We start from the raw sequence: 19581 nt of genomic DNA, 5'->3' as shown, positions 1-19581 counted from the left end.
CCAAGAGTGTCATCATTCCTCTGCAGTACTAATTTATTCAGACGTGTTAAAAAATACTCATTGCATCACTTGGCCAGTGATCTATTCAGCTGTCATTATTGTTTGAGGTTGAACGATAGTTGTGTTTTGCACCAATAACAATTGTTTGTGTGTGTTTCATAGACCTCTGTACAATCACAATGTAGGTTCTCAAATGTTGTAGAAACTGCACGTCATACTGGAAATAAACGCACTTCAGCCCATAACCCTATTCCTTTCCCCCGAGGAGCGTTCCTGTCAGACTAGTCCTGATCGGAAACACCTACCAGACCTGCTCACCTGCTTACTTGGCCAGGTTAACTTTTGATGACAAAGGTGGAAAGAACCATAAGCAGGGGAGTGCACAGGGATTGCCTGTGTTAATGGAAAATATGTATAAATAAAATAGCAATATAAATAGTGAAGTTGAAAAGTTTCAGATTACCAAGAGGTAGTAAAAATAGTTGCTAAAACTTCCCCCACTAGCAAAAATTTCTAACCACTAGAGGTCGCCACAAAGCACTTTGAACATGGAAAAACTTGTAATGATCCAATTCACAAGTCTCTGATTCTGTGGCACTACTTCAACAGCTGCTGAATATGTCACCATTGGTCTAAAATGTTTCTGTTCATATGATGCAATTTTACTACTTTCTGACAAAGAGTATGTTATATTTTTCTGAGATTGAGTCACATTCGCTTTTACAGAAACCAACAGACAAATGCTGTAACTCAGCTGTGGACAAAGTAACAGCAACGTCTTGCAGTACAGTACAATAATCCTGTTAATCCTGTCCAAGTTATTTTGCGACTCCTGAGCAGGTGCTGACCTCCATGTTGACATTATGTAAGTAATAATCGTGTAGTCTCTGTATATTTCTGTTTTATTAGAGGTTTGACGACCACATTTTTACTGTCAAGTACAAATAGTAAAAACATAAAGTGGTCAAAAACTCCACAGGGTACTTAAAATCCCACTCTAAAACAGAATTTGACTTTCCTCAGTTTTGCATATTTTATTTCCCCCAAAATGACCGTGACATAAGTTGTGTTGGTGTCTATTAATTAAGAGATATCAGAGGAACATAAAGAACATAAGGAGGTGAGTATGAATAATCATAATGCAATCAAATGGTCAAAGAAAAAAGTTTTATTTTCCATTATTTGTACAAAGCTTCTTTATACAGAAGAATAATATACAGAGGACTAAGAATAAAAAGAATAAAAATGACATTTTTACATGGAGTACCTTGAAAACCACAGGCACATTTGGGACAGTTTCAACTACATGGTAGTTATGTTTAAAACTGGTTCTTCTGACATCCACTGCAGGTCTGTTTGTTATCCTTGGTGGCCTCTCTAACTGGTCACATCTGCTAGTGAACGTAACTACCCTCCATATGTGTAGCATGTCTGTCAATGTACCTGTATTTTCAGGCTTTACTCATTCTATTTTTTTTTTTGCATTGTATTTCTATAAACAAAAAAATACTAAAATGTAGAATCTGGAAACAATGTAAGTTGAACTATCAAAGCTTTACAGTTTTTTAACATTTATTTCGTCCCTCTCTGCCCTTATTTCAGTTTGCACACTGTGTGTACTTGTGTGTGTATACTGTATGTGTGTTGTTTGTGTGCGCGCGTACATGCATAACCTCAGGCCTTTAGGCAGTTCACCTAAATGACAATGGAGCTGAGGTGTCTGAAGCACATGATGACATCCAGAGGGATGGGGGGGCTGAGGTGATTTCCGTCCAAACGCAGGTACCTGACGCAACAGAACATGTCAATCCAATGACAACACTGCTTTTTAAAACTCAATTGTTACTGACATAATTAGCTTGTCCTGATTTACTTTCTGTCAAAGGGTGCCACTGTACCAATTTGTATTGATGAGTGCCAAGTTGTGACATAATGTGACGTACCTTAGTCTTGGCACCAGAGTCTGATCGCTCAGTTCGGCCTGCAGGCTGTTTGGACAGATCTGGGTGCCATTGATGCCTGCAGGAAAAACACACAGTCATGAATTTCTAGTCCTCAAATGTTGCTTTACTTCAAACAAGCAAAAATAAAGAAATCTGTCAATTGAATAGGATTATTTCACTTGCTTATAGTAATAATAATAATTTAATCTTGGTAATTTGTTTAGCACTTTTTAAGACACAAGGAAGACACAAATGTTCTTAGACCTGCATAACCCTGTAATAGTTCTCTGTTGTTTAATCCTGTTGATGGACATCTTTCACATTATACGTATTGATTAGTAAAGTTAACTGATTTAAGAGTAGAGTTAGGTTTGATTAGGCCACATTAATAAACTTGGTAAATTGGGTTTATGGGGCAGTTAAAGACAACTGACTCATTAAAAACAATTCCATTTGTCAAAATGTTTGCTTATAGTTATAGAGTGTTTGTTTGATAATATCTTTCTCGTCTGAAAGATCTTGTAGATGGTCAACAGACTCATTGGAGCGAGATCAAACTCAAACTCAAAATCAGAAAAATACTGCCTTTGTTTTAGAGGCCCCCATCCAGTCGTTTTCACTTCAACTACCTGATTAGACTTCTTCCCAGGACTGTGTAGGCTTGTGCAAACTGTGCTTGATTAACAACTCTTACACTTTTGTTAGTTTTGTTTCACCTGTTAGGGGAATACAATTTACTCCCTTATCAGTCTAGTTCAGAGGTTCCCAAACCTTTTGGAGCCAGAGATCCCTTACAAGGTAGAAGAGTTTCCAATGATCCCCTCTTAATCATAACACTGATTAAGCATATCCGTACTACCATTTGTACTCTGAGATGCCATTTGAATTATTTATGTTAAAAAACGTTTCAACACAAATACGTCAGAAAAAAACACACATTTGGATGTGAAACACATTTGGATGTGAAACATCTTCAATAAGATGAGTGAATCCTTTATTAGTCCAAAAGCCGGAAAATTGGCAAAGTTATTGAATGTTAATAACACTTATATATCTATAGACAGAGGGTGCTTTTTTTCTAATTGAATTTTGAATAAACTTGACAGCATTTGCCCACTTTAAATAATTGATCTTAAGAGCTCTCAGAAAATGAACAGCAGCAAGACTGGCTTACCAGATCAAACTGAGGATTTCCTGATTAGCAGATGAGATTCTTGAGACATGTCTATCACATGCCGACTATCCCACAGACATTGACATACCTCTCACGAATCCGTGAAGGTTCTTTATACAGGATTCAGATAATTACTAAAGCAGGAAACTATATACAACTATATACCTCTGAAGAGAACCGTGTGGAGGCAATATATGCTCTAAATTCCTATAGAGCGCCTTAAAGATGGTGCAGATTGCTGCTGAGATTACTTACTCTCGATGGAGTTGTGGTCTAGGTGCAGGTGCTCCAGGTGATTGTTGAAGAGAGGAACAGACGCAATCTGGTTGTGGGACAGTTGCAGGTCCAGCAGGGTGGTAATGTTGAACACATCCTTAGGAAGTCCTTTATCACTCAGCTGGTTGTAGTTCAGCCTCACAAACGCCAGGTGGTTCAAGCCTTTGAAGTAGTCTCTGAACAACGATGAGAGAAACAACAGTAAAAATTTGATCCAACCAGCGTTTAATAATGCACGCAGTGCATATATGCATGTGTGTTCATCAGCTCTGTGACAACGTGGGCACTGTGTACTTGCTTTGGGACGTCGTCTATGTGGTTCCTGTCCAGGAAAAGCTGAATGAGGCTATTAGGTATGCCAGCAGGCATCTTTTTCAGGACGTTGTGAGCCAGATTGAGCTGCATGAGGCTCTTTAGGTCCCTGAATATGTTCTTTTCCAGGTCACTGTCACTCAGCTGAAAGAAAAGTCATCATACACTTATATGTTCTCCAGAAATGCAGACAGGTCACTGACCCAGTTCATACCTTAACCATAGAGTAAATGCTCACAAAGGTACTTTTGAACAAATGTTTACCTGGTTGTGGTACAGGTCGAGCAGTGTCAGGTTACCCATCTTGTTGAAGGCACCAGCAGGGATCTTAGAAATGCGATTTCTACTAAGGCGGAGTTGTTCTAGACTTGCTGGGAGACCAGAAGGGACCTCTTTCAGGTTGTTACGTTGCACATAGAGGTATAGCAGTGCTGGGATCTTCTCAAATACCTGCACAAGAGATGGATGCAGAAAAACACATCTTTAGATGGTTTTATGTAAATTTCAAATCATGAATGATATTGAGGAAACTTTTTGACCTTTTTCTCTATTCTGTGAATGCGGTTATTTGCCAAATTGACCCAGCGAAGCTCAGTGGCGTTGAGGAACGGCTCTGCCGTCACTTCTGCGATGTAGTTGTTCTGCAGGTACAAGTAGTGGGTTCTAGATGGGATGACAGGGATCGTACGGATGTTACGGTTCTCACAGTTGAGAGTACTGGGATAGCTCGGGGAGCATAAACATTCTCGGGGGCAGTCCGGAAAGGATGAGGGTGGGCCCAGGATGGGAGGGGGGAAGTCTGTTGGCTCCTGGGGCTCTGGCTGTTTGGGTACAGCAGGCTTGCGGACAGCAGGCTTGCGGACAGCAGGCTTGCGGACAGCAGGCTTCCTGGTGGTGACTGGGCGCCTGGTGGGCTTCTTTTGCTGAGGTCTCTGGGTGAACACTGCCCCCATCAGGAGGAACAGAGCCAATGCAAAGAAGAGTCCCACGCCGGCCTTCATCGTCCTATGACAGAGCACCAAACAAAGGTAGTTTATTTGTAGACTCTACTGTGTTTTCAGTTACATGGATTAAGAGAGAGATAGAAGCCTCCCCGCAACACACAACCTGTCATTTTGGTTCTGCTGGTTAGCCAATGCAGTCCGCTCATCCCACCCACACAGACAGTTTAACATCATGCACATTTGTCCTTTTTGTGTTTCTTGCTCTGTGTGGGAGCTCTGGGACAGTGTTGCCTCTCAAGTGTGTACAAACCTGCATCCTGATTAGCAGGAATTTAGAGGCTCACTGCAGATCTCTGATTACACTGAATACTTCAGTAAGCATTGTTTATTTTACTTTTGCTTGTTCCTATTTTGAAAGAAAAAATATCCCCAAGACCAATTTCAGAATTTTCACGGTTAAGTTGGCCAAGTAGTATGTAGACAAACATGGAGCAGGTTAGGATCCAAGCCATGAAAACACTGAGACTGTAGTATTGTTAACCAAAATGATCAGCAGTCTGCTGCCTGACTTTTTAAACAAATATTGCTGCCTTAGGCTTCCCTTATAAAAGTGGAATGTTGTTATGGATGATTTCAGTGCCCTGTTGAGCTGAAAAGAAGTAAAATATGAACACTAGAGAGTTGTCTGGTTAAAGTTTTCATAACAACTTTGCAGTGTCCTGACTAAGAAATGTATGTGAATCAATACCTTGAATCGATGAGTCATTGTCATAATGTCAAAGTGACATGAATTGATATGTCATTCCAGTTTATATAGATGTTAAGATGGGGCTTTGTGGCTTGATAATACAAAGGAAAGAGAGTGAGAAGGAAAGCAAGCGGTGAGTTGTTTAATTTAATCAAATCCAAGACGAGAAGGGGAAGATACTGGGACAGGAAATTAGTAATTATGAGGGAGAGGAAAGGATAGGAAAGTTTTTGGATAAAGGCTCTATTGTCAGCACTGGTCCAGAGAGAGATATGTGGAAGGGAAAACTGCAGGTCTGGTAGGTTAAGGGTCTCGGACCCAGAGGATGTCCAAAGGAAACTGGGCTCATTTCCAAAGAGACTCTGATGAAAGCAATGTGAAATATTTTAAACCATTGTTAATGCAAAAGTGTTGCAAGCAGATGTAAAGCCACAAGTATATAGTTAGGTTAAAAGTAGACATGTATTTCAATGGTATCTTTTTTTTTTGTTTGTTTTTAATGTATAAGTATTTCAAAATTGATTTTGTTGTTATTGTTGTTTAGATTAAGGAGTTTCTATGTTGCATATTTAAGCACATTAATGGTATACAGACTCTTTTGAGACATACTTAAGAGTTTGGACATTCTCCAGGATTAATTTCAGTTGTGTATTGTAACTGGTGAATTTTTTTAAATGTATCCAACAGATGTGTGCAAATCAAATTAAACATAAATAATGTAATGACCTCTATGTCCTCAGACTGACTCACACAGATGGAGATGTTTGACTTCACAAGTATTTACCCTTCAGTGGAGATAAATTCACTCCTAAAGGTGGAGAGATAAATCCTCTTATCTGATTCTTTACACTGCACATTGTTCCTCATCAGCATAAGCCTGTTGTAAATAATCATCACACAGCTGTCAAAATACACAAATGCTTTTGCACAACTTCACCATTAGCTTCCAATCACTATGCCCCAGTTAGGCAAGCCTCCGTCCAAATTGATAAACATCACATATGAATCACGGGCCAGGAATGAGGGTCAGAGGCATAATCTGTTCTGCCTGGAAAAACAAATCTGAACTATTCTCTGATGGTGTTCTCTGGCACTGCCCTTCCTTTTCCCTCTCAGCCACCCAGAGCCTCCCAGCCCCTCTATAAAAAACAGAACCAACTCTCCTTTCCCTCTTGCTGCTGCCATCATGATCAGCAGTCTGGTACAACTACAGAGGCAAAGTCAGAGATGGCTGACCTCATAAGCAGATCTGATTAGTATAAGAACTACACAGTGGGTCAGAGATCATCACAAATTGACCAGATTCTCATTACAAATGACTGTAATTAATTTACCCTTACACTTATTGAATACTTAGTGTAAACCCCCAAGATATGGTGACATTAAATTGGATCCTTGTTTTGAAAACACCAGATAAGACATACAAGGTCCATTTAGTAGATGTTGGAGCATTTGATTTTATAGCAGCTGCATAACAGATGTAGTCTGTCTAGCTGTCATGGACTTTTGTAGAATCAAAATTCAGAGACAAATTGGCAAACTCGTGTTATGATCAAAAACTCCAGCACAGCTGCTAAATGGACCTATTGGTGGTAAGGTTTTTTCAACTGCTGTTTCCAGGGTCAACATACATTTAGAAAACCTGCCTACACATCAGTTTTTATCAATCTAAAATGTGTATTCCAAAAATGTCCATGAACATTAAGATCAGCCATAACTCAAAATCAAACATATTTACTTTCTCAGGATTGGAGTGATCGTTTTAACATCCAAGACCAAGATATCATTATTACAAGTTACAGTAAAATTCAAAATATCTTTGATCAACAGCTATTTGTGCACGGTTTAGATACCATTACTTTTTTTTTATTCCACAAGTACGAGCACTAGGCAAAAGTCCTCTTGAGATGTCCAGGGGTATCAGGAGATGTTTTAAATAATGTTATAATTCTCATTCAACTCAAGTTGCTGTCGAACAAAGCTCTTTGTTACAACAAAAACCATGATGATGAGCCCTTTCCTATACTTTTTTTTTGTTTGGTGTAGGAACAGGCGCTGTCATTCCTTTCACCACTGTTTTGTAAGATCACTAAAAGATGCCTTATATAAGAGCCACGTCACACACACGAATACAGGGATCTGACTCTGAAAAATCTCCAAATAATATAAACAACATATAAGTGACTTCATAAAAACAGCATCTTCTGACTGTTTAATCATCATCTCTATGTATCTAAGACTTACTTTTGTTATAGGCAGTTAAGCCCACCTTAACTTAAAGATGGACTTAATGTAAAAATTGCTTGGTTTACGTGCCCTGGCAATGTGATAGTTACAAAAGTATTTGCCCTCCTTATGAAACCCTTCAGCAGCAGATAATCTGCATTAGTGTGTTACAAGATTACCAAAACATTTCCTCATGTTGGTGGGGTGGACCCGCAGCGGCTGTGCAAAGGTTGGCTCTAGATTTATGGTACGACAACATATTAAAATAAAATGAAACTAATTTAAAATAAATTGAGAGTAAAAAAAAAAAATCTACACTTTGCACTCCTGTTTGACTGAATGCTGTCATTTCTGCTTCCTTTTCCTGAACATCTGCCAGCTCCACCAAGATAAACTGCTGTTTACTTTTACATTCTTCATGCTCTTCAGAGATGGATTTTTAAAGTCCAACCCTCTCACAGTACAGTGATTCATTACGGGCTATGATTTTGAAAAAAAGATGATTTCTTTTTATTTTGTCCATTGGTTTGAACCAATCTTGGACTTAACTCAAGAGAAAGTTTAGTTAATCTTAGATAAAAAATATGTTTTTTTTGAGGATCCATCTGGCAAAAAATTATCGATTCTTCTCCATCAGCAAAAGTGAGCAACTGTGAGTTTTAAAAAGAGTGACTTTCTTTACTCTATTGATATTATAACTTTCCTGGAGCAGCGTCTGTCCTCACACACTGACAGTAAAAGCTGAAATCAAGGTGAGTTTGCAGGAGTGGAGAAAAGCAGTAGAGTCAAAGTGCGCGGCGGGTCCCTGGAGGACAGAGTACCACTTTGTATGGCACAGCGTTTCTAGAGAAACACACCAGCATGGCTCAGCTGCTCCTATGCCAGGAATCCTCTCTTAGTCCTCAAACACACACACAGTGGTCGTTTTGACTCTCTTTGTTTCACACATAAACACAATCCTGTCTGAATTCTTATCTTATTGATTATGTCCAATCTGAAACGACCCCCCACCCCCCTTGAAAACAACAAATAAAGTTTCTTACCTGCCTCTGGTACCTGCCCTCTTTTGTCAAATCACAAGTTATGTATCTTTTCTTCTCTCTGCCTCTCTCACTCTTTTCCTTCCCCTCCCTCTCTCTCCCTTTTCCTCTATGTCCCTACACTCCCCTCCCGCTCTCTTCCTCTCTCTTCCTCTCTCTCTCTCCTTTGGTGGACAAGCCTGCCTGTTGGGTTTGTTCCCTGGCTTTTTTCTCTCTGAAGGTCACAGTGGTTCTTTCTCCCCCTCTGCTCGGCTCAGGGCCACTGAGGTTTAATCTTAATTCTTTCTGGAAGACAGCGGGCTCTTTCATGTGTTTAAACCGTGTCACAGTTTGTTATGATCTTTTTTCTTTTGCATGTTTGCATATTTGTGTTCATGTTTCTATATAAGAAGTCTTTGAGAAATGATGTGAAACACTAAACCTTTGTTAGGAAAAGCCCAACTGTATTTGTCTCCCACCCACCCGGCTATTGTTGAGATGACTGCTCCCATAACCAGTCATGTGCTTTTCATTAGCAGCATCACTTCGCTGATTCTCTTCTGTGTCAGTTGAATATCCAGGAGGGGCTTTCTTTTATTCCAGCATCAGTAAATTCAAAAAGTCTGATTACTGTAGTCCAGCTAAGGCACTGGGAGTTGTGGAGGGTCTTTCAGGAAGTTGGGCTGTGTGATTAACAAAGTTTAGAGCCTCTGTGTGTGTCTGTGTGTGTGTGTGTGTGTGTGTGTGTGTGTGTGTGTGTGTGTGTGTGTGTGTGTGTGTGTGTGTGTGTGTGTGTGTGTGTGTGTGTGTGTGTGTGTGTGTGTGTGTGTGTGTGTGTGTGTGTGTGTACGGTGTATATGTGTATTTATGTGCCACTGGGGGTTAGGAGATGGACATGTGTTTGGTGTTCTGCATTCCTGTAGAGTGAGATGCAGCCGAAGGATAATGAGGCAAACATATGCGGGGAACAGTTTCAAACACACATGTACACGCGTGTGCTTCCTTCTCCCACTTTCTCCTACTTTCTTTTTTCTTTTTATCAATTCTCCTAACCCACTCCTGTCTCTTTTTCACTCAGTCACCACGTTTGCGTTATTGACCTCAGCTGGGCCAAACATCTGGACAAGGCTGGTCCCAACAAGGAATGGAAGGTTACGGCAACAAAAACTGTGGGACACAGAGAGAAGTGGGTCATTATAAATAAATAAATATGTCACTTTTTGGGTTGTTGCTTTCTCATATTCTCTGCTACCATTTAGGAGAAGGTTCAAGAGTCTTTTAATGACTCAGCTCAACTACAGTGACCTAATTTCTCTTTAAAAGTTGTTATTTTGTGCTGCCTGCAAGGATGACATCATTGGAAATAGTTGCTTATTAACAGCTACGTCTCATGGTTGAATATTGTTTAATAAATTACATTCATAATCTACTATCATTAGAAATGAATTGAAAACCAAAAAGATAAATTCGATAAACTGTTATTTTCAACAAAGGTGATTCTCCTAATGATGTAGTCTGCCACAAATTGTTGGTATCCAGCTACGGTCTGGCATTGTGCTGACACTAAAGGGGACAGGTCTCTCTACAGAGGTGTCCAACACATAAATGGGACACGCCATTTAATGCAAACACAATGACCTGCCAACTAGGAACCTAAACACGTGGGAGGAAATTATTGTAGTGAGAGACAGAGAAACACTAAGAATTACCAGGGCTGCTATTATATTGAACAGACAGTATCATTAGGACATGATGATGGCAATTTACTCTCATTATCCAGCACAACAGATGGTGGACGCATTATAAGAAGATAATGGCAAGTTATACCCAAATAAAGTAAATTATTCATGCTAGTACTTTTAAATTTGTTTTAAAAACATTTGATTGAACAAGCTTGTCTCCATCAGCTTTCACACCTCCACCTAGCTGCTCGTAGAGAGAAGAGACGTATTGTAAGAAGCCAAGAAGAAGTTTGTTTCACAGTTGTAAATGATTGTCATGCAAAAGAGATCGATCTGTGAATAATCTGAGGTACCAGGAATTTTTTAAAATACAGCTCAGTTCAACCTGTTGATTTAGAGAAGAGGGTTATGTATAGGGCAGATACCCCGCTTGTACTGCAGGAACCCTTTAAGCAGCAGTCCTCACTGCCATTACATACTGCAGCAGATGTTTTCCAATCTGATGGAGAGAACGAGGCGGGTGCAGGCTCCAGCCCAAAATGACTTTCTGTGTATAATAATCTGAGAACGTTCCAAGAACGGCCTGTTCTGTCATCTACAGAGAAAACTGCATGATTGAACTGTTTGGTTTAAAGGAGACATGCATGATCTTCAGCCAGAAATGTTTCCAGAGGAATACTAATATTCTACCAAACTTTTCCGACAACTTTCTAATGTGCTGCACTGCTGCAACAAGAGGATACAGCATTCTGTTCACACTGTGTAGACATACTAAATTCTGTGAGCCGCACCCACTTTCCCCACTCCAAAGTAAAGCCAAAATCCACATCCTTGCAAATCTTAGCAGTGTTTCACATGTTTGCCCTTCAAAAGTTTCATGCAAAGATCTATTGTCTCACAAAATTCACAAAACCCCAATGAATCGGACGATGCAAGGTTGTGGCACCTCGCCCGGAAAAGGGAAACTGGGGCACCCTCCTGGAGCCAGACCTGGGAGGGAAGCTCGCCAGCGAGCGTCTGGTGGCTGGGCCTTGGCACATGGGGCCCGGCCGGGCTCAACCCGAAAAAGTTACATCGTGCTGCCACCTTGTGGGCCCACCACCCGCATGGATAGGCATTGGGGTCGGGTGCAGTGTGAGCTGGGCGGCAGGCTGGGGTGGGAACCTGGGTGTGCTGACCCCCGGCATCACAGACTAGCTCTAGGGACGTGGAATGTCACCTCTCTGGCGGGGAAGGAACCGGAGTTAGTGCGGGAGGTGGAGCGGTACCAACTAGATATAGTTGGGCTCACCTCCACGCATGGCACTGGTTCTGGAATCAAACTCCTGGAGAGGGGCTGGACTTTTTCCTTTTCCGGAGTTGCCCAGGGTGAGAGGAGTGGGGATACTCACAAGCCCCCGGCTGAGCGCCGCTGTTTTGGAGTTCTCTCTCTGCGACTGCAAATCGCGGGGGGGAAGTCTCTGACTGTCATTCGTGCCTATGCACCAAACGGCAGTTCGGAGTACGCGGCCTTCTTGGAGTCCTTGGGTGGTGTTCTGGAAAGGGCACCGACTGGGGACTCCATAGTTCTTCTGGGAGACTTCAACGCTCACGTGGGTAACGACGGAGAAACCTGGAGGTGTGTGATTGGGAGGAACGGCCTGCCCGATCTGAACCCGAGTGGTGCTTTGTTGTTGGACTTCTGTGCTAGTCATGGACTGTCCATAACAAACACCATGTTTGAGCATAGGGAGGTTCATAAGTGTACTTGGTACCAGAACACCCTAGGCCAAAGGTCTATGATCGACTTTGTAGTTGTGTCATCAGACCTGCGGCCATATGTCTTGGATACTCGGGTGAAGAGAGGAGCAGAGCTGTCAACTGATCACCACCTGGTGGTGAGTTGGATCAGGTGGCGGGGGAGGCTGCCGGACAGACCCGGTAAACCCAAACGTGTAGTGAGGGTGAACTGGGAATGTCTGGCTGAGGATCCTGTCCGCAAGGTCTTCAACTCCCACCTCCGGAATAATTTCTCGTGCATCCCGGGGGAGGCTGGGGACATGGAATCCGAGTGGGCCATGTTCAAATCCTCCATTGTGGAAGCTGCTGCTAGAAGTTGTGGTCGGAAGGCGATCGGTGCCTGTCGTGGCGGCAATCCGAGAACCCGCTGGTGGACACCAGCGGTGAAGGAGGCCGTCAAGCTGAAGAAGGAGGCCTTTCGGGCTTAGCTGGCCCAGGGGTCTCCTGAATCAGCAGGCAGGTACCGGTTGGCCAGAAGGGCTGCAGCTGCGGCAGTTGCTGAGGCAAAAACCCGGGTGTGGGAGGAGTTCAGCGAGGCGAAGGACTTTCGAATGGCCTCAAGGAAGTTCTGGCAAACCGTGAGACGACTCAGAAAGGGGAAGCAGGGCTTCTCTCAGGCTGTGCTCAGCAGGGGGGGAGAACTGCAGACCCGGACTGGGGATATTGTCGAGCGGTGGAAAGAACACTTTGAGGAACTCCTGAACCCGACCAACACGTCCTCTGTGGAAGAGGCAGAGTCTGAAGACTCAGGGGAAGACTTGTCCATATGCCTGGTGGAGGTCGTTGAGGTAGTTAAAAAGCTCTTCAGCAGCAAAGCGCCAGTAGTGGATGAGATTTGACCGGAGATGCTAAAGGCTCTGGACAGTGTTGGGCTGTCTTGGCTGACACGTCTCTTCACTGTCGCGTGGAAGTCGGGTACAGTGCCTGTGGAGTGGCAAACCGGGGTGGTGGTTCCCATTTTCAAAAAGGGGGACCGGAGAGTGTGCTCCAATTATAGGGGCATCACACTGCTCAGCCTCCCCGGGAAAGTTTACTCCAGGGTGCTGGAAAGGAGGCTCCGTCCGATTGTCGAACCTCAGATCCAGGAGGAGCAATGCAGATTCCGTCCTGGCCGTGGAACAGCGGACCAGCTCTTTACCCTTGCAGGTGTGTTGGAGGGGGCATGGGAGTTTGTTCATCCAGTCTACATGTGTTTTGTGGACTTGGAGAAGGCCTTCCACCGTGTCCCTCGGGGAGTCCTGTGGGGGGTACTGCGGGAATATGGGGTACCTGGCTCGTTACTACGAGCCATTCGGTCCTTGTATGACCAAAGTGAGAGCTGTGTCCGGATACTCGGCACAAAGTCGAGCTTGTTCCCAGTGCGTGTTGGCCTCTGCCAGGGCTGCCCATTGTCACCAATCCTGTTTGCGATTTTCATGGACAGGATTTCAAGGCGCAGCCGGGGGGAGGAGAGTTTCCGGTTTGGGGACCTCAGAATCACATCCCTGCTTTTTGCAGATGATGTGGTTCTGTTGGCTTCTTCAGAACGGGACCTTCAACATGCACTGGGGCGGTTCACAGCCGAGTGTGAAGCGGTCGGGATGAGAGTCAGTACCTCCAAGTCTGAGGCCATGGTTCTCTTCCGGAAAACGGTGGATTGCACCCTCTGGGTTGGGAGTGAGCCACTGCCCCAAGCGAGGGAGTTCAAGTATCTCAGGATCTTATTCACGAGTGAGGGTAAAATGGAGCGGGAGATGGACAGGCAGTTCGGTGCAGCGTCAGCAGTGATGCAGACATTGTACCGGACCATTTTGGTGAAGAAGGAGCTGAGCCGTAAGGCAAAGCTCTCGATTTACCAGTCCATCTACGTTCCAACCCTCACCTATGGTCATGAGCTTTGGGTAGTGACCGAAAGAATGAGATCGCGAATACAAGTGGCCAAAATGAGCTTCCTTCGTAGGGTGGCTGGGCTCAGCCTTAGAGATAGGATGAGGAGCTCAGACATCCGGAGGGAGCTCGGAGTAGAGCCGCTGCTCCTTCGCGTCGAAAGGGGCCAGCTGAGGTGGTTCGGGCATCTGATCAGGATGCCCCCTGGACGCCTCCCTTTAGAGGTTTTCCAGGCACGTCCAACTGGTAAGAGGCCCCGGGGGAGACCCAGAACACGCTGGAGAGATTATAAATCTCGTCTGGCCTGGGAACGCCTCGGGGTCCCCCAGGAGGAGCTGGAAAGTGTTGCTGGGGAGAAGGACGTCTGGAGGACCCTCCTTAGCTTGGTGATGTTAAAGGCTATTTAGAGCATAAATGTTCAGCCGAAGAAGAGTACAAATAAGCTCATCACACTGATAGGCTCCCCTTCACTGCTTATCACTGACAAAGTCCTCAGAGTTCAAGTTCAGTTTCGATGGTTTTGCTGTTGGCTACACCACCAGAACCTAAGAATAGACACTGCACATACCACTGTTCATCAGAGGAGACCTTTGTTTATCTATGAAGTCAAATTAAAAAATAAAACATTATCATTATAACATTGGTAAAATTATTCTGTCAATCAAATTAATCCCTTTTTATTATAAACTCTCACTTCAAATAAATTCAATGTGTCTTTTCGCAGGCTCGTCATATCAATGTAATGAGAATGTTCTAACACACACTGTACACCATCAGTGACTTTGGATCCTAACCACAGCTGATGAGACTGAGAAGCATTACATCATGCATGACATCATACTAACTGAAAGGTACTTAATCAAGTAAGCATATTGTTAAGCTTGTCACTAGAAGGAAGCCACCTGGATAGTGGACATTTCCAAATCAAAGCTCATCCATCATTCACTAAACCAAACATTATCCAGCTGAAACCAGCTCACATGCTGTTTAAACAAAAACTGACGCACTTCAGTGACAATCAGCTTAGTGAGTTAGAGAACAGTGACTTTTGCAGGATTCTTGGAAAACTAACTTTTTTTCTTGGATTGGATTTCAAACATTGGTTCAAAGATGAGTTCAAAATTCCCCTTTTTCTCTTTGTATGTACCAATGTAATACATTAGGTGGATTGAACCGATCCTATAATGGCATAGTTCACACAGTCATGTCCGAAACCTTGATGGAAATGTTGGTTGGTTTAAACTGCGAGAAATACACATTACAGGGTTTCCATGCCTTTAAATCAAAAAGCACCCATCACTTGTCAGAACTGTTTTCATGTGTGGTTCATGGATATAAAATATGACGTGGATAAGGCGCACCGTTCAGCCTTTTTGCTCAGTGGCTCCTGATGTTATTGCAGCAAGAAATCCCCCTGAGAACCAACAGCATTTTCAAAATAGACCCCCATTATAAAATGGCCTATTTCCTGTCTTCCAATTACCTACTTCCGGGGCGCCCTTGCTCTGACCAGACCCTTTTTACACACCTGTAAAGTCTTCTGATTGTATCTTGTGATTGTATATTGTGATTGTATCTTGCATGGCTACGCGATTGCGGTGACAAAATCTGTCCACAGACCGACATAGAAATAAACACACTTGGCAAAGTACTCCCGCCGGAGATGCTTTTTGGGCCATAGGGCCTTTATTTGCTTGAATACCAAGGTGTGTTCTTCCTGTGGCCAGTTCTTATTATACATCCACGGGTTAACTTAGGGACCAGGGAAGAGTGGAGACATTTACCCAGATGGACTCTTTTAGATAAAAAGGAAGCACAGGTTTACCATGCCCATATGCTTCATGGCATGATAGATGGTAATGGTGCAGTACAGCAGTGTGTGTGTGTGTGTGTGTGTGTGTGTGTGTGTGTGTGTGTGTGTGTGTGTGTGTGTGTGTGTGTGTGTGTGTGTGTGTGTGTGTGTGTGTGTGTGTTTGTAAGTATCCATATTGTGTTGGGGAAGCTGCATGTGTTCCACATATGAGGCTTAGTCGGTACTCAGTTAAATATGGAATGTGTGATACTGGCTCTATAAACAGTCGGACTGTCCTCTCACACGCATAGCGCGTCATCCACACATAGAACATTCAGTCTGGACATTGAACGCCACGTCTTACACCTTTAAGCACTCTGAGGAGACCACCTATACCCCTTCCCCACACCTCTCTTAATGATTCGTCAGCAAGCTAATGAAAGTGTTATCTGGGTAAGAAGGAAAACCACAACTACTCACTCTAGTCTGAGTGAAATTGCAGCTGAGAAAATCTTTCAGTGGTGCACAGGGACTTCAGTGGTGCACAGGGAAATTGTGTCATAAACTTTGCAGCATATGATAAAACGCTGCAGACAGAGATTATATGTAAGATTACAAACAAGACAGATCTTCTTTATCTCTCCAGTGTTAGATATATCCCTTATTGTAAAACAAATAAAAAATAGTAGATGTGAGAGTAAAAGTTAGATTTGGCATTTGTGCAGAAAATGTTTATTGCTCATTTCTTTGGCTAAAGCCAGTTTTCTCAAAAACAGAGGATTCTGTGTCCCCTGCTGAATTTCTGAGAATCAATACTGTAAACTTGTGGCCATCATTATTTTTGAAACTTTTGCTTCAGTGTTGTTACTGTACTGTATGTTGATGACTTTGTGAAATAGAAGTAAAGGAAATACAACACAGCAGAATCAGCATCTGTGTTCTGTGTGTGTGTGTGTGTGTGTGTGTGTGTGTGTGTGTGTGTGTGTGTGTGTGTGTGTGTGTGTGTGTGTGTGTGTGTGTGTGTGTGTGTGTGTGTGTGTGTGTGTGTGTGTGTCTAATGAGAGGGCTGGAGGTCTTAGACCTGCTTGTAAACAGGCTTGTAAATGAATCTAACGGCTTCCTCTGTCATCTAGCCAAAACCACATGTACCAGACAAGTCTGCATTGGATTTGTAAATGATTTCTCCGCCCAGAAACAAACAGACTCTTCACACAGCTGGGAGGTCCAAGCCTCTTTGCACACTATTCCTCTTTAAGAGTCAGTTGGTCCATCAGCCTGTCCAATAGACCTATTTGTTGAACATAGATTTTAAAGATGATCATTTTATGGTAAGAATCAAGGTATTGACGCATATTGCATTTGAATCCTCAAAGCTAACCCGAAAAAACATCCGACTATTTTCCGAATTAGAGACCTGTATCCGTTGGAACATCTTGACCTGCCAGTCAGACCTGAAGTCGGTCTTGATCTTAGCAAAGCAACAGAAAACACACAAACCAGCCAATACTTGCAGGTCAGTAACCTAGATTCCCTAAATGTATCTATACTCCCAAGCCCTTCCCTGAAGAGCTTTAATTGAGACAAAACTGCTAACATTTGCCAAGCCGGTAATGTTTTTGTTACAAAGGCACAATAGAACGAGATCAAATAATATTTGTCTGTAATCTATGAAGACACGTTAGGAATCAAGAAACAAACCTCTGCTAAAACTTATTAGCTTTTCTTGCTAAGATCAACCATCTCCAGCACATAATATTAGCATTAAAGTTAACATTAGATTAGCAAAATAAATTAGGTTTGTTCAAACACCAGCAAAAATATTAAAATAAACATTATTATTATTATTATTATTATTATTATTATTATTATTATTATTATTATTATTATTATTAACATTATTGCAACAAAATTCTCTGATGGTTGCATTCACTTAAGTCCGCATTCATTTATTTCTTTGGGCCACGTGGGGTCAAGCTGCAAACACAAGATTGACATATTATTACATAAAGTTAATATAACAAACATGCCGACTTGTGTTTCCTGCCAGCTGATGAGTAGCTATATGTCCAATATTCACTCTCCTTTTTGCTCTGTTTTGTCCTCTACCAACTCCTGAGGGTGAAACCTGGATCTTCAGTTGCTAAAAGTGCCACATTGTTCATTTGAGAGGTAATTGTAAATAAAAGAATATATATCACCAGCCGTAAAATTGAAAACAACGCGCTAAAAGACACTAAAATGCTCTGTGGAGCTATGGGGAACTGTGGTGTCAGGTCACAACTGTCTATGACTTGAGCAACCCCTTTCACATTGAACAAAGAAATATTTTCAGTTGTTAATATAAATAAATATTAAAGACTTAAAAAGTAAAAAAATGCATAACAGCAAGTCTCTCATAACCCAGGTCTCAGACTTCTGAATCTTTCTATATTTTCAGCTGTGTCAATTGAGTTTTTCAAAATAGTGACTAAATCAAGAGGCAACTCTGGAAACATTAGCTGTGCTAATACAGACCATAGACAGCAGTCAATAAAAATAGAACAAGATTTAAAACAGTTTTTGGGTGGTTGGACCAGTACATATCTAACCTGTGTGGATTATGTTGTACTAATGGAGCGCACGTGGGTCGAGGGATGTGATATGTGAGGGGTCCTGAGCCCCTCTATGTTGCCACTGCAGGGTTATGACACTGCAGGGAGCTTTAATGCAGTTTGTTTTGACTGATGGTTTCCAAGGAAGGGTTTAGTTCAGAGGAAAGGAATGGCCAGCTGTAATGATTCCACCAGTCAGAGTTTAGTTCTGTGTTTAAATGGCTGTAAACATAATCCTCCTATGACACTTTGTTAGAAGTCATTTGTGAACTAATATGAATCACTGTCTTTCTTCTAATCCAATTTCTAAGAAAAATAGCTCATATTATCTGAGGCTTGAAACCAGATTAGAAATACTTCACTATAATAAACAAATTGAAACTGCTTTTTTGAGATGAAATGTTGTCTACCAGTTTTTCATTTTTTATTGTAATTGTTTCGATCCGTTTTTTCATTTTTCCACTTTATTTAAATCCTTTTAGCTGACCAAATCAGTGAGCCTGGAAGTAGCAATGGGAAAAAAATGGCATTAGTTATATGCTAGTAAGAACAATGAACACCTCAATGCCTTGCTGTTTATTCAGTCAGTTGTTTCGTCCACTGTGATGTGCAAGGGTGCCTTTCAGGTGCTCTCGTGTGCCATCTGGCTCTTCAGTGCCTGCTCTTGCATCCAGCTGGCAATTCCTGAAAACGTACATCTGTGTCTTCTCAAACGGTCTGGAGACACTTGCGTGGTCACTAATACCAGTTGTGTCCTGCACAGTATATCAAAGTGTGCAAGGACGACAGATGTACAGGCCTAACAGAATCCAGTAAAACAAAGAGAAAAAGAGAGGAAAATATAGTTTGTCATGAACAGTAGCTCATAAATAGTTAATGGATGGACTCGTACTTGTATAGCGCTTTTCTAGTATTCTGACCATTTAAAGCGCTTTACAGTACATGTCCTTAACTCATTCACACCCATTTATACACTGATCAAAGGGGCTACCATGAAAGTGCAACCTGCCCATCAGGACTATCTAAGCATTCATGTTCTCCTTAATAAATATAACATTTATAAAGAGAAACTTGCCAGTAGCAAAACAAGACAATGGTCACTGGATTAAAGTTATTTTTATGTAGTGCTGACCTACATAAAGGTCACAGAGTAGTTCATAATATGCTCTTTTGATTTGTGGCCGAGAATCAAATTGATACCATTCTCATACCTGTGCTTTATATGAAGT

At 42.2% G+C, this 19581-nt stretch overlaps 1 protein-coding gene across 1 annotated transcript; it reads right to left on the bottom strand.

Moving 5' to 3' along the window:
• Positions 1-1233: 1233 nt before the first annotated feature.
• On the bottom strand, positions 1234-8775 carry prelp (proline/arginine-rich end leucine-rich repeat protein). The gene is made up of 7 exons (XM_054617320.1): positions 8667-8775; positions 4245-4710; positions 3970-4155; positions 3692-3849; positions 3373-3569; positions 1944-2019; positions 1234-1786 (listed from the first exon to the last, which is right to left on the bottom strand). Exons 2-7 carry the CDS (start codon positions 4704-4706, stop codon positions 1696-1698), a joined length of 1170 nt encoding a protein of 389 aa, XP_054473295.1. The 5' UTR covers positions 4707-4710; positions 8667-8775; the 3' UTR covers positions 1234-1695.
• Between the last annotated feature and the right edge of the window lie 10806 nt (positions 8776-19581).

The sequence above is a fragment of the Anoplopoma fimbria genome, chromosome 17, assembly GCF_027596085.1.
Source record: "Anoplopoma fimbria isolate UVic2021 breed Golden Eagle Sablefish chromosome 17, Afim_UVic_2022, whole genome shotgun sequence".
Lineage (NCBI taxonomy): Eukaryota > Metazoa > Chordata > Actinopteri > Perciformes > Anoplopomatidae > Anoplopoma > Anoplopoma fimbria.
The sequence above is the reverse complement of the archived record's forward strand: the minus strand, read 5'-3'. Positions and strand labels throughout refer to the sequence as shown.